General features: G+C 42.6%; 3 protein-coding genes across 3 annotated transcripts; 2 read left to right on the forward strand and 1 right to left on the reverse strand.

The window, feature by feature from the left end:
* The first annotated feature begins 1,888 nt into the window (after positions 1-1,888).
* On the forward strand, positions 1,889-3,197 carry LOC139706294 (histone H4). Its single transcript, XM_071613990.1, has one exon. It carries the CDS (start codon positions 2,477-2,479, stop codon positions 2,786-2,788), a length of 312 nt encoding a protein of 103 aa, XP_071470091.1. The 5' UTR covers positions 1,889-2,476; the 3' UTR covers positions 2,789-3,197.
* Positions 3,198-5,211: 2,014 nt separating this feature from the next.
* LOC114102608 (histone H3) lies at positions 5,212-5,658 on the reverse strand. The gene has a single exon (XM_027948077.3). It carries the CDS (start codon positions 5,641-5,643, stop codon positions 5,233-5,235), a length of 411 nt encoding a protein of 136 aa, XP_027803878.2. The 5' UTR covers positions 5,644-5,658; the 3' UTR covers positions 5,212-5,232.
* Positions 5,659-6,542: 884 nt separating this feature from the next.
* On the forward strand, positions 6,543-7,801 carry LOC114102743 (histone H2B type 1-C/E/F/G/I). Its single transcript, XM_027948255.2, has one exon. It carries the CDS (start codon positions 6,558-6,560, stop codon positions 6,936-6,938), a length of 381 nt encoding a protein of 126 aa, XP_027804056.1. The 5' UTR covers positions 6,543-6,557; the 3' UTR covers positions 6,939-7,801.
* The last annotated feature ends 5,385 nt before the right edge of the window (positions 7,802-13,186 follow it).

Genomic DNA, 13,186 nt, shown 5'->3' on the forward strand with positions numbered 1-13,186 from the left:
TAATAATTGCTAGAATTGTTCACATATATTTCCTTAGCAGATGTCACCATTTCATTCTTGGGCAACTGTTACTGGTTCTCATGGTTATTTAGGTTCCCTATAAATGAGAAAACCTTGGGGCTAATGGATATTTCTTTATTTTTTGGTATATAACCTCTGCCTTTCTTGGAGGGCAAAAAATGAGAATTGATGTCACTAGCAAAGTTCCTAGTCACATTTTTATAGAAGGCTTTGTGTGGAATATAGTTGCTCTATTATTGCTTCTTTGTAAATTGTAACATGGGCAGAGTTCCTGACAGATGGATCACACCTGGGACTATAAACTAAAAGTCAAAAACAAGTTTCACCTATTACTTTGGTAGTTAGCCCTAAAAAAAAAAAAAAAAAAAGGAATTTCTCTTTGGAAATTCAAATCTATATACAAACATTCATATCTAGATCCATAGATTAAATCTAAAATGATAGGTTATTCTCTACACTAACATTAATTATTTTTATACATGTAAATATTAGAAGCTATGGCAATCTAACGCATGGCTTCACGTTCTCTAACTTTTATATTAATTTCACCTCCACAATGAATGGCTAAGGTATTGGTCACTAGGTTATTTCACAGGGGCTATGCTTAAGCATTTTAAAATTCAGTGAACATCAGAGGCTTCAAGAGGTAAATATCTACACAGAATGAATGCCAAAAGCAGCAATACAAGGACTAAAAGGAAGATGCAGTGTTGTTAGAACCAAATGTGCTTGAAAGGTCTATAGGAAAATAAGAAATCAGACCTAATGTCGCTTCTTACCAAATGGCCTTACGTGAGGATACTGCCCACTAGAAATTCCCCTGAGAGCACAAATATGGCATATTAATTATATTTTCTAAAAAAGATACCACTACTTTTAAACTTTCAAAATTTTTTATGTCTTTTTCCGATCTATGATGCCTGATGCATCCCAAAGCTGGCTTATTTCTATCACACTTGAGGAAATACTCTATATCCTCACTTCCTCCAGTGAGACTCCTTGTCAAGTATGCACCACACTCCCCTACAATGGAATAGAAGTTCCTCTAAAGAAATCCCTTATCACAGCACAGACCAGAAGAACATTCAGCAATGAGAAAATATTCTCTATCTGCACTGTCTAATGAATAGTGGATACAGTAGCTGAAGAAATTTTTAATTTTAGTTTAAATTTAAATAAGCACAGAAAGGTGGAGTGTAAGAATCACAGTTCAGAACACTTCTTTTCAAACTTATATGAATGGTAAAAGCCTAATCCCAAGTAGACACTGGGTCCAGGAGATGACTGTTTTCTCTATCTACAAAGCATACACCCACAAAGAAGGGATTTTGAGAAATCATCTTCCCCTATGATATGAAAAGCACTGAATGCAAATGAGACCAATGAGGAAGCAAATGTTGAAATGTGCCTAAAATACATACAAAATCATGATCTGAATAGAACATGACTTTGGTCACTTTGTACTTGGACAGTATTCCACATAACTTATTAGCATTGTCTGTTAAACATGAATTTGCAAGTGCCATTCATTATGACATGCTAGTAAATGTGTCTCCTAGTATAGAAAGTGGGAAGGTCAGGAGATTCAAGAATCAGACACCACATTACCACTTAGTCAAAGAGGATCAGATCTCCAAGCCTGGGAGCTTTCATCTTTATAATACTGACATCCCTTTACAAAGTGGTAAAGAATGGAAATGCAATTGACACTGGTTCCCCTTACTAGAGCTACTTATAAGTAGTAGGTGTATATACCTCATGTAGTGGTATAGAACTCAGCTAAATGTAACATTTCATGAGTGATCAAATTTAATCATGACTATTGGTAGAGCATAAAAATTTAAAATACTAGCCAGGCACAGTGGCCCACACTTGTAATCCCAGCTTCATGGGCGGCTAAGATTTGAGTATTGCACATTTGAGGCCAGCTTGGGTCACTTGGTGAGAACAGTTCAAAATAAAAAATAAAAATGAAAAGGGATGTGAATGTAACGCAGACGTACAGCATCCCTGAATTCAATCCCTAGCACCCTCAAAAATTTTTTTTTAAACTAGTGATTTCGTTTTTTTAAAGAAACTTTCAATTTAAAATTTATTTTTGTTCTGGCAACTCTCGTTCTTGTACTCAAGGGTAGCACTAGAGGCTCCTCTTTCCAAATCATAAGTCTGGACTTGCACATCAGTTGTGAGAGAGGACCTGGACATGCACTAATCATCCTGGAGGACTCGCGACCTGACTCCCAGAAACAAGAGCACAAAGCTGCCTTTCCCCTCCACTCAATATCCATTTCCTTGCTCCAAAGGCCATACTGTGGCAAACCAGAAAAGAGGCGGGGACAGAGGCCAGTGTTCCCGCCCGCGCTCTTTCAGTTTCCAAAAAGGTCCGCACTGGTGCTTCATAAGTTGCTGCAGGGGGCGCCTAGCGTCATAACTGCGGGAACTAGCTGTTGCAAACATGTCTGGCCGCGGAAAAGGAGGCAAAGGCCTAGGCAAAGGCGGCGCCAAGCGCCACCGCAAAGTCCTGCGGGACAACATCCAGGGCATCACCAAGCCCGCCATCCGCCGCCTGGCCCGCCGTGGCGGCGTCAAGCGCATCTCCGGGCTTATCTACGAGGAAACCCGCGGCGTGCTCAAGGTGTTCCTGGAGAACGTGATCCGCGACGCCGTCACCTACACGGAGCACGCCAAGCGCAAGACGGTCACGGCCATGGACGTGGTCTATGCGCTCAAGCGCCAGGGCCGCACCCTCTACGGCTTCGGTGGTTAATCTTTTATTATATACTGGCTACCTAACCTCACAAAAGGCCCTTCTCAGGGCCACCCACATTGTCATGAAAGGCTGCCACTAATCAGTCACGCTTCTAAGACTTCTTGGAGCCTCTGCTTCTGGGAGAAAAGCCAACCTGGGGTAGTGATGGCAGTGTTGGCTTCCAAGTGGTGAAGTGTGACACACCAGCAGCAGTCCCCTTCTGCAGCACCCTTTTGGATTTTACTTCTGGATGTATTTTCAGGCATGAATCTATGGCTTTCCCAAGAACACTACTTCCTTTAAATATAAAGATAACCAGAGTCTGCCTACAACAAAGGATATAGAGCTTTTGGGGAACAAAGAAGTTTTAACTGATTTCTGGTAGAGGATTGTATGTTTAAGGGACTCTTAATAATAAAACGCTTTATGCCCCATAAGAGTTGTTGTAGGCAGAATAATGGCTTTTCCTCTCCAAACATTCTCATGCCCTAATCCTCAGAAGTGAAAATGTTTCCCTGTTATGTTAGAAGAGACTTTTGGGGTGTGATTAAATTAAGACCCTGAAGCGTAGGTGATGATTCTCTATTGCCTGAGTAGGCCAGTATAATTATAAAGGTCCTAGTAGAGAATGGCTGCAGGGTCAGTCAGGAGATGTGACATAGTAAGCACAGATTTTTATGCATTTTGGAAATATAAGAAGGAGCTGTACTGGCTGCCTTTTGCTCCTGAAAGAAAAACATATTTTCTCATCTCAACTTCCTTTTGTCCATCCTATGTACTGGAAAATCCTTGTCCTGGCTCCCTACCTTACCTCAAATCCAATAATTAAATACCAGCTCCTCCTTCCCTGTATAATATGACAGCCCACTCCCCAGGTATTGAGTGTGACACCCTCTGTGTCATATTGTGTATTTCTTCATACCATTGTTTACCAACCAAATTACCAAGCTGATGCATCTATTTTCTATCTTCTGTCTTCTTTCATGAGAACAAAAACTCTGACAAGGCCCCTTTCAGCTTGTCACTGCAACACCAGTGCCAAAGAGAGTACTAACACAAAGTGGAAAATAAGGACCTATGAATGTAAATAAAAATAGGGGAAATTTCCCCAAAGGAAACCCAAATCTTTTCCTCTAAATCTCTCCTACTACAATGCCAGTATTTGACCAAGAGTGTCCATATATTAGTGTAACAGTTAAAAGCAAAACCATGAGATCTGGAGGAACATACATCTTAAATCCTGAGTCTTGTTGGACTTAACCACAATCTGTGCACAAAGATATAGTTACCTGCAAAGCAGACATTAAGTAGAATGAACCCAGCCTTTTCTCAGAACATCTGAACTTCATTCCTAAGAGGCAAGATGAACTAAAACAAGTCCCTCAATCTTTCTCTGTAATTCTGGTCAAGGTCTCTGAAATCCTCAGCTCTGAGTCCACAATTCCAGATATGCATCTATTTTATTATCAACACATTAGTATTCTTCTTCATAAATTCTTCAGTGTATGGGTGACTTTTTCCTAAGAGTCTGAACAACTACACAGGACTAAAACACAAGAGAATCTGAGACTGAAAGCATAATACTCACTCTGGGCCTGATAATGTCAACAATAAGGGGCAGGCAGCAAGTGAAGTTTGGCCTGGAATAAAATGCAGGTCCCTTTCTGCCATTTTTTCTGACTGTGAGGGTCTGCGAAGAGTCTGGAATCCTACCCTACTTGCAAGGTCATAAGCTAACCTATAAATCTTTCATGGATGGTAGCAGTAGACAGAACACTCTTGGGTCATGTCACACCTAGATGACATACATATCACAGCATAAAGTTAATTCTGAGTTTCTCATTGTGCAGGAGACCCTTTTTACTCAGACAACTGACAGGTCTGTTTTTCTGGATGTTTCTGGAATTATCTGTTCCCAGTCTCTGGCATTACTACCTACTGACCCTCGTATGTTAACACTGATGATCTTTCTAATCTTTGCCAGAATTGCTGAAATGTCTATTTCCATATATATCCTGTTCCTTTGGCTAACTTCTGAGTATGGAACTAGAACAAGGCAATGACACACATGCTCCTTACCAGCATCTTGGAGCTGGAATGGCTCCCATCAACATACTCTGCAAAGGAACCATCTACAATAGCAAAACGCAGGTTTACAGCCGACTGCTGCCTGAGCTTTCACTTACCAAGCAGCTGAAAGAAAGGAAAGGGGAGGATAAGTAAAATTCAAAAAGCTAAAGCAAGACTTCCACGCAGCACACAGTGCAACTAGGAACCCAGGCAGGTCGTTCGGCAGGGAGGGTAGGGGGCGCGGAGTGAACTGCAGCTAAGAACTCCCTCAAATGATCACAACCAGGTTAAGATTAGCAATGAAGAGCAGCTCCTTAAAGTGAAATTGAAAAGTGGCTCTTAAAAGAGCCTTTGGTTTTCGAACACTCGTAAAAGAAAAAAAAAAAAGGGCTTTACGCCCTTTCCCCGCGGATGCGGCGCGCCAGCTGGATGTCCTTGGGCATGATGGTGACGCGCTTGGCGTGGATGGCGCACAGGTTGGTGTCCTCGAACAGCCCCACCAGGTAGGCCTCGCTGGCCTCCTGCAGGGCCATGACGGCCGAGCTCTGGAAGCGCAGGTCGGTCTTGAAGTCCTGCGCGATCTCGCGCACCAGGCGCTGGAACGGCAGCTTGCGGATCAGCAGCTCGGTGGACTTCTGGTAGCGGCGGATCTCGCGCAGCGCCACGGTGCCGGGCCGGTAGCGGTGAGGCTTCTTGACGCCGCCGGTGGCCGGGGCGCTCTTGCGGGCGGCCTTGGTGGCCAGCTGCTTGCGCGGCGCTTTGCCGCCGGTGGACTTACGGGCCGTCTGCTTAGTACGGGCCATGGTGAACGGAATTACCAACTGGACACAAAATTGTTGTTCCTCTTATTTATAATGGTAACGTCCTCCTGATTGGTCCGATTCTTCAAATTACGCGCCAAGAATTAAGTAACTCGATCAGACTTGTGATTGGCTACGGAGTCTCGGGAGTCTCGCGTTAGAAAACGTCAACCTTTTGAAAAGTATTCAATTAGCGGTAGGGTCTTTTCTATTCTTTATTATGTTTGGTGGCTTTCTGTATTAGGTGCCTGCGAGTTTTAACCCTCCTTTGGGAATTAGTGGGAAGACCCGGAAATGAATGTTCTGTAGATCCCGAGAGGTTTAAACAAGTCCGCATTTGAACCTGTCTGATCCACCTGTTGTGTTCTTTGTCTTTTATTAAAACTTCAGACTTTACAGTCACATCTTATCATTCATTACAAGCATTCTATTTCACACTTCTCAGCCTTCCAACACTGGCATCGCTACCAGAAACTGTTAGGGAACATTAAAATCACACCAGTATTGAAACGTATGGACCCTTTATTTTTTGAAAAACCTTTAAGATTGCTGCCAACTTTGATCACTTTATACAAGAATTATCGGTATAGACTGTCTGCCTTTTATGCATGTTCAGACCTCGATCTAGGAAGGCAGAGCTTCCCACTACGTACCATTGCATATATTTTCGGTTTTTAGGTATTTTGAAAACAAAAACTTTACTGGTAAACAATAAAATAATTTAGAATAGGTTTCACAAAGAAAGCCAATCAGAAAGTGTATTTGGATTTCCCTTATTTGCATAAAACCTTCTATTGGCTGATTTGGTCCAATCAGGAATGGTGAGATATTATACCCAATTTGCATACACCACCTACAAAATTGCGCCCTGGCGGGTAAGCACTCATTATTCTCTAGTTTCCCCGTTCCTTCTCGCCATGCCTGAACCGGCCAAGTCCGCTCCCGCCCCGAAGAAGGGCTCCAAGAAGGCGGTGACGAAGGCGCAGAAGAAGGACGGCAAGAAGCGCAAGCGCAGCCGCAAGGAGAGCTACTCGGTGTACGTGTACAAGGTGCTCAAGCAGGTGCACCCCGACACCGGCATCTCGTCCAAGGCCATGGGCATCATGAACTCGTTCGTGAACGACATCTTCGAGCGCATCGCCGGCGAGGCCTCGCGCCTGGCTCACTACAACAAGCGCTCGACCATCACGTCCCGGGAGATCCAGACTGCCGTGCGCCTGCTGCTGCCCGGGGAGCTGGCCAAGCACGCTGTGTCAGAGGGCACCAAGGCGGTCACCAAGTACACCAGCTCCAAGTAAGATCTCCTAGAGACATTGTCAAATCCAAAGGCTCTTTTCAGAGCCACCCAAATCTCAAACGAGAGCTGTAATACTTTACTGCTATTGCAGTCTACAAGGAATTGTTAGGTTGGATGTGTTCAAATTTGTTTCACCATTGGAAGAGCAGTGAGCTCAAGGTGTGCCCTATCACTTAATTAGGCCTGTTGCTCTTAATCAAATTTCAATGAATCAAAGTTTGCAACCTAAAGGTAAGTTAGCAAGGAATCCTTGTCTGGTAGGGTACCCACACCTTAAATCTATTCCTTCCCAGAGGATTTTTAGGATATTTACGGAGTAAAGAAATATGGTTGCTTGGAGTTAATAAAGGTGAATGTTTGTTCTGTGTTGGTGAAATGGGCCTTCATGGATTTTAGAGTTACATTTTCAGAAAACGGGGTTAGCATGATGATGAGGGTGGAGTTTTCAGGTCCTAAAAGTAAAAAGTGCACAGTGTTAGTGTGTAGCCCAGGTGGGATTGGGATCTAATAATTAGCATTCCTTCTATCCTACCTTGGTGAAGTTTCTTTTGTCTTTAACCTGAGAATGACTCCCCAAACATGCATGTTTACAGTTGAGGGCCACCCATGTATACTGTGACATGGCCATGTTTGATCACTGGTAGAAGGAATTTCATAGATGTCCTTAGTTCAGTGCCTTACATTGTATAGAAAGTAATATGATGTTGACAACTAATATTGTGCATTATTCATCTTAAGTATTTTTTAAAGAAATTGTTTTTTGTTTTACTGTTCACCTGTATTAAGTATCAGATATCCATGGAAATGATGATGTAAAATAAATAGTAATCAATAAAAGTAAAGGTCTATTTCTCTCTTGTAAAATTGTCTAACTCAGGCCTGCCTGGAATTAGAACTATGGTATCCTCAGGGAAGTCATCTCCTATGTAAGGAGCATATATCCCATGCTTATATAAAATTATGTCAAGATGCATTCTACTGTCATGTAAAAGTGAAAAGAACCACATTTATTTTAAAAAAAAAAAAAAAAGGAGTTTATCTTTTATTATTGAATTCTCAGATGTATTCTGCTTTTGAGTTCTTCCATGGAGGACCTGCACTACAAGAAATGGGATGGATGAAACACTTATGAAGCAATTTATACTAAATAGGAAAGTTCTAAAAAGTGTAAGTGGGTAAGCAAGAAGTTTGTGAGATGTAGACAAAACTCAAATCTATTTTTAATATGAATGAGAAGACTGAGACTTGTAAGAAAAAGGCACCTGGTTGTACATTTTGCTTGGAAAGAAAAATGGCAAGATGTGCAACCATATACTGATCGATTATAGACAGCAGTTAGGGACTGGAAATAACATGATTGGAAAACGAGTGACAAAGTCATTTGGGGAAGAGATACATGGATAAATCTCTTTCATGTGAGGGAAGGATGTGAAGACTTTTGTGTCCCTTGTAAGTGTTCACCACAGGTGACGTCAGCAGAGGAAGACTAATAATCAAGTGGGTAGGATGACTCAGCCTGTATAGCAGTCAACCTCTTTCCCTGTCATTGCCCAATGGACTCTTGAACACATTGGCCATGGTGGCAGGGATGGAGGTTATGCATGGTGGGTTCAGCCACATGGACTTCCATTCATCAAGGCTGACCTGGCCATGGCCACTACTTGCTAGCAGCAGAGACCAACACTAAGCCCCTATTATGAGATCACTCCCATGGGTGATTAGCCAGTGACCTAGTAAGCAGGTTGATTTCATTGAACCACTTCCATAAGAGGAGGAGCAGCACTGGGATAGGTACTTAGGCTGAGTATGGATTCGCTTTTTCTGCAAACACTATCATCTGTGGACTTACAGAATGCCTTATCCACTGTGGAGATGTTCAACCTTGCTTCTGACCGAGGAACTCCCTTCACAAAGAAATATGGCACTGGACTCTCCATGTTCTTCATCATTCTGAACAACTGGTTTGACAGAACAGTGGAATGGCCTTTGGAAGACACAGTTACAACTCCAGGCCAGGCAGCCATACCTTGCAGGGCTGGGGCAGGGTTCTCCAGAAGACTACATCTGCTCTAAATCAGTATCCACTCTATATGGTACTGTTTCTCTAGGATTCAGAGATTCAGGGATTAAGGGATAGAAACCAGAATGGTACCACTCACTATGACCCTTAAGCAATGTTTGCTTCCTGTCCTTATATCCTTGTGCTCTGCTGGCTTAGTAGTCTTAGCTCCAGAAGGGGGAATGCTTCTAGCAAGAGGCACAACAGCGATATCCCATCAACCTGAAAGTAATACTTCCTGAGCAACAGGCTAAGAACAGAGTTATGGTGTTGGCAGGGGTGACTGATACAGATTACCATGGGGAAACTGGACTTTTATTCCAACAATTGAGGTAAAGAAGAGTATGCCTTGAATGCCAGGGATCCTTTAGGACGTCTCTTGGTATTACCATATCCTATTACTAAGGTCGAAGGGAAACTACAACAACCCAATTCAGTCAGACTGAGAAATGGCCCAGGCCCTTCAGGAATGTAGCTGTGGGTCACCACTCACTCTAGGTAAAGAACCAAGACCTGCTGTAGTGCTTGCTGAAGGTAGAATGGGTAGCAAATAAGGTGACTACAAATAACAGCTACAATATGACCAGCTAAACAAATGATATTATAAAGAGGATCTCCTATTTTGTTAGCCTGTTTGTGCATATCTACAAATATATTGAACAGATATCTTTGAGTTCTTTTCTTTCTTATTCTTTTGTCATGTAACATGATATTTATTTTTTTTTTTTGAGAGAGAGAGAGAGGAGAGAGAGAGAGAGAGAGAGAATTTTTTAATATTTATTTTTTAGTTTTTGGTGGACACAACATCTTTATTTTATTTTTATGTGGTGCTGAGGATCAAACCGAGCCCCGCTCATGCCAGGCAAGCATGTTACCACTTGAGCCACATCCCACATCCCACATATTGTCAGTACTTCTGTGTCATTAAATGTACTTTATTCTATAAGTTATTGGATGTCAAGAAAAGTGTAATCACTCAAAAAAAAAAAAAAAAGAATTTTCCCTCTACTCTGTGGGAGGAATTAATGTAGTTTTGGTTATATGCAGGTGACAACAGTTGGACTTGTTATGGCCAATCTTGATTATCAACCTAACTGGACTGAAAGATGCCTAGGAAATTAGTGAAGCACTTCTGTGTGTGTCTATGAGGGTTTCCAGACACCTTTGGTATGTGGAACAGCAAACTAAGGGCAGTACCATCCAATACTCTGGGGGCCCAGATGGAACATATGGAAGGAGGAGGAAGCCCGTCAGCACCTGTAGGCAGGTTTTGGCTTGCAGCCGCCATTGCCTGAGGTCACCCAACTGCAGCTTCTTCCACCTTTCACATGGACTGCCTCAGCAATTCTCTAGGGAGTTTCCAGGTATTTAGCCTCAGACTGGGGCTGCATCATTTGTCCCTCTTGTTCTAAGGCTCCAGCTTCTTGGATGGAGCAGCTACTGATTTCCACAATTTTTGGCCTATAGACAGCAATTATGAGACTATCCAGCCTCTGATAGTGTGAGCCACTCTAATAAATCTGGGGAGTAGGGGGAGTTTCCTATCAGTTCTGTTCCTCCAGAGAACCCTGACCACACTGACGATCCCCTCCATAATATGCAGCCTTGCTTATGGCTCTAAACACTCAGCTCTCTCATTTTAAGATACTCTTCCATGTCCCTCAAAGTTATCCTTCTGAATTGCCCACCTCACTCAACTACATCTATCACTCAGTCATACCACAAAGGTGAACCAGATTTGGTCCCCGTTATCTACAACATGAAACATTGTCCCATCAGGAAACTAATAATGAATACAACTATAGGAAAGCAATGGAACATACTTAAAATCGCAGAGTTTTAAAGTCGGCTGCCCAAGTTGAAATGCATGTCATCATTTTCCATCTAGGTGGCCTTACGCATGCAGAATCATACTGTGTTTCTTCATTTGCTAAGTAAGATAATACAGTAAGGTTCATAGTGATGATTTGACTTGTACAAGCTCATTTAGAGTTGGGCCCGACACACAGCTCTTACTACTACTATCAAGAAAGAACAGAGCTTTTGTCATACAGATTGTAGAAAACAAGGTTTTTGGAAATCTGGAAAGGAATTTAGAGCAAGAGATAATACTTAAAATGACAGACATATGACACTAACTCTTGGTCCTCAGTTCTACGTAAACTCTGTAAACCTTCAGACATATGGGCTCACTAGCTGTTAATCTCCTTCTTCCTCATTGTTCCACAGTGGGCCTCATTTCCTAGCCTCCTTTGTTGTTAGTGTGGCCTTTTCTCTGCATTTTTCCCAGTGGGCTGTTCTTTTGTATGCATTCTTCATCTTTTTTTTTTTCTACTAACACTCACACACACACACACACACACACATTTTTTTTCGGGGAAAGAATACTTTCTGTCGCCCACAATACTGAGAGATAGGAGACAAGTTACCAGCCCCTGAGATGGGAACATACTGGTTCCCTGTTCTCTCCTTAAGATAAAGAGACCTGCCCGTTTTCGTGTTCCTCCTCTGAGCAATAGGAAAACTGCTTGTCTCTGTTCCCAAGAAACAAACTTGCCTTCCACAAGATCAAGAGATTCTTACTATGTCAATCAAGACTAAAGTCGCCCCTTGCCCCCCCCCCCCCCCCCCCCGTTCCTGCCTATAAAAGGATAAAAGGTAACATTCAAAGGAGAGTCACTGCTGCTGTCCCTCTCTTTGTGCAGAGCCCCTTTGTCAGGCTCCTGACAATAAACCCACTTCTTATCCCAGGTATGTGTTTGATGAGTCCTGCACCACTTTTCTTCCACTCACCACTGTCCCTATACAATGAAGGCTTACCTGGTCCTTAAAGTCATTGTGATGTGCAATCTTTATAAATCTAGTCTTACCAGGGCCAGCCAATTTGCCTGTGGCCATAAAGCTGGTAAGCAGAAGTACTATCAGTAGGATTTAAACTCATCCCAACACTAACTCTTATAGGCTTTTGCTCTCTCTCTGTTTTTTTAGGGAAGAAAACATAATGTTTTCCTTAACTCTTAAATTCTTAGATAGAACAGATGCCATAAGAAGAGATATCCAAGAGAAAACTTCAGAAGACTAATCTACATGTTTCACAGATATACATGTGATGCTGCTGGTTATCGGGGTTCTGCTCCCTCACATGTTGAAGTCTGAACATTAGGAAAGCAAGCATAGAAAGCAGGGTTTATTTAAAATAGGTCACATAGACTTCTCCTGGGAGGCAGAAGGGGCCATAGCTTGTGTCCTGGTATCCCAGGTGTTCTGCCCTTTTTATATGTCCCAGGCTTCCTCTGTTCTCCTGCCTTTCCCCCTTACCTTTCTCCTTCCTGAAGGTGACTAGGCCCAGGAATGCTCGGTGGAATGGTCCAAAGGTGGGAAACAGGTGGGCTGAAAGGGGAAGGGCAGGGTGGAGCAGTACAGGACACATTAATTAACAATTAGCTCTCTGTAGGGAGGGGCAACTCCTGGGACAGGTGACCTTGGCAATAGATTGAAGCAGGGACAGGTTCTGGATAAGGGTGGAGGAAGGGCTCTGGAGGAGTTAACGTCTCAATCCCTCAGGGGATAGTCTCCAACTTGCTGGGACTCACTCAAAATTGGCCTGACTCCATTTACCTATCTATACTAACTGCCTAATTCTGGCTTCACATCGAGGACACCCAGAGAGAGTAGTTTTTTAAAGAAGTGGCTTTGAATTCAGGCTTACAGAGCACCTTCAAAAAAGAATAGTAAATTTTTAGAGAAGTGCCAGCCAAGACAAGAGAAAAAGGACCAAGCAGAATTATTCTTCATCTTCTCCTGCTTAATTACCTTCAGATCCACAATCCTTGTGCCAAAGGAACATTTTTAGAATGGCACATTCTGTCTCCTACTGAAAAAAAGCTCCAGATCAGCCTTCATCTAACAGATCCAAAAAAAGAAAAAGAAACCAAGTCCTACTTTTCACAGTGGAGCACAATTGAGACTAAAAATAAAGAAGCTGCTTAAATGAGAGAAATACAGAGACTCTTGAGCTCTACTCCTCTAGTGCTGTGCATCTCATCTACAGCAAAAGTTAGATCCCTTCCAATGGCCTCTGTAAAAAAAAAAATATGCCATTCCCAAATATGATTGTTAAAGGAATGAAGAAGCAGATACTAGTCCGCTGCAGTGACCCACACCTGTAATCCCAGCAACTCCAAAGGCTG

This window comes from Marmota flaviventris, chromosome 6 (genome assembly GCF_047511675.1).
Source record: "Marmota flaviventris isolate mMarFla1 chromosome 6, mMarFla1.hap1, whole genome shotgun sequence".
Taxonomy (NCBI): Eukaryota; Metazoa; Chordata; class Mammalia; order Rodentia; family Sciuridae; genus Marmota; species Marmota flaviventris.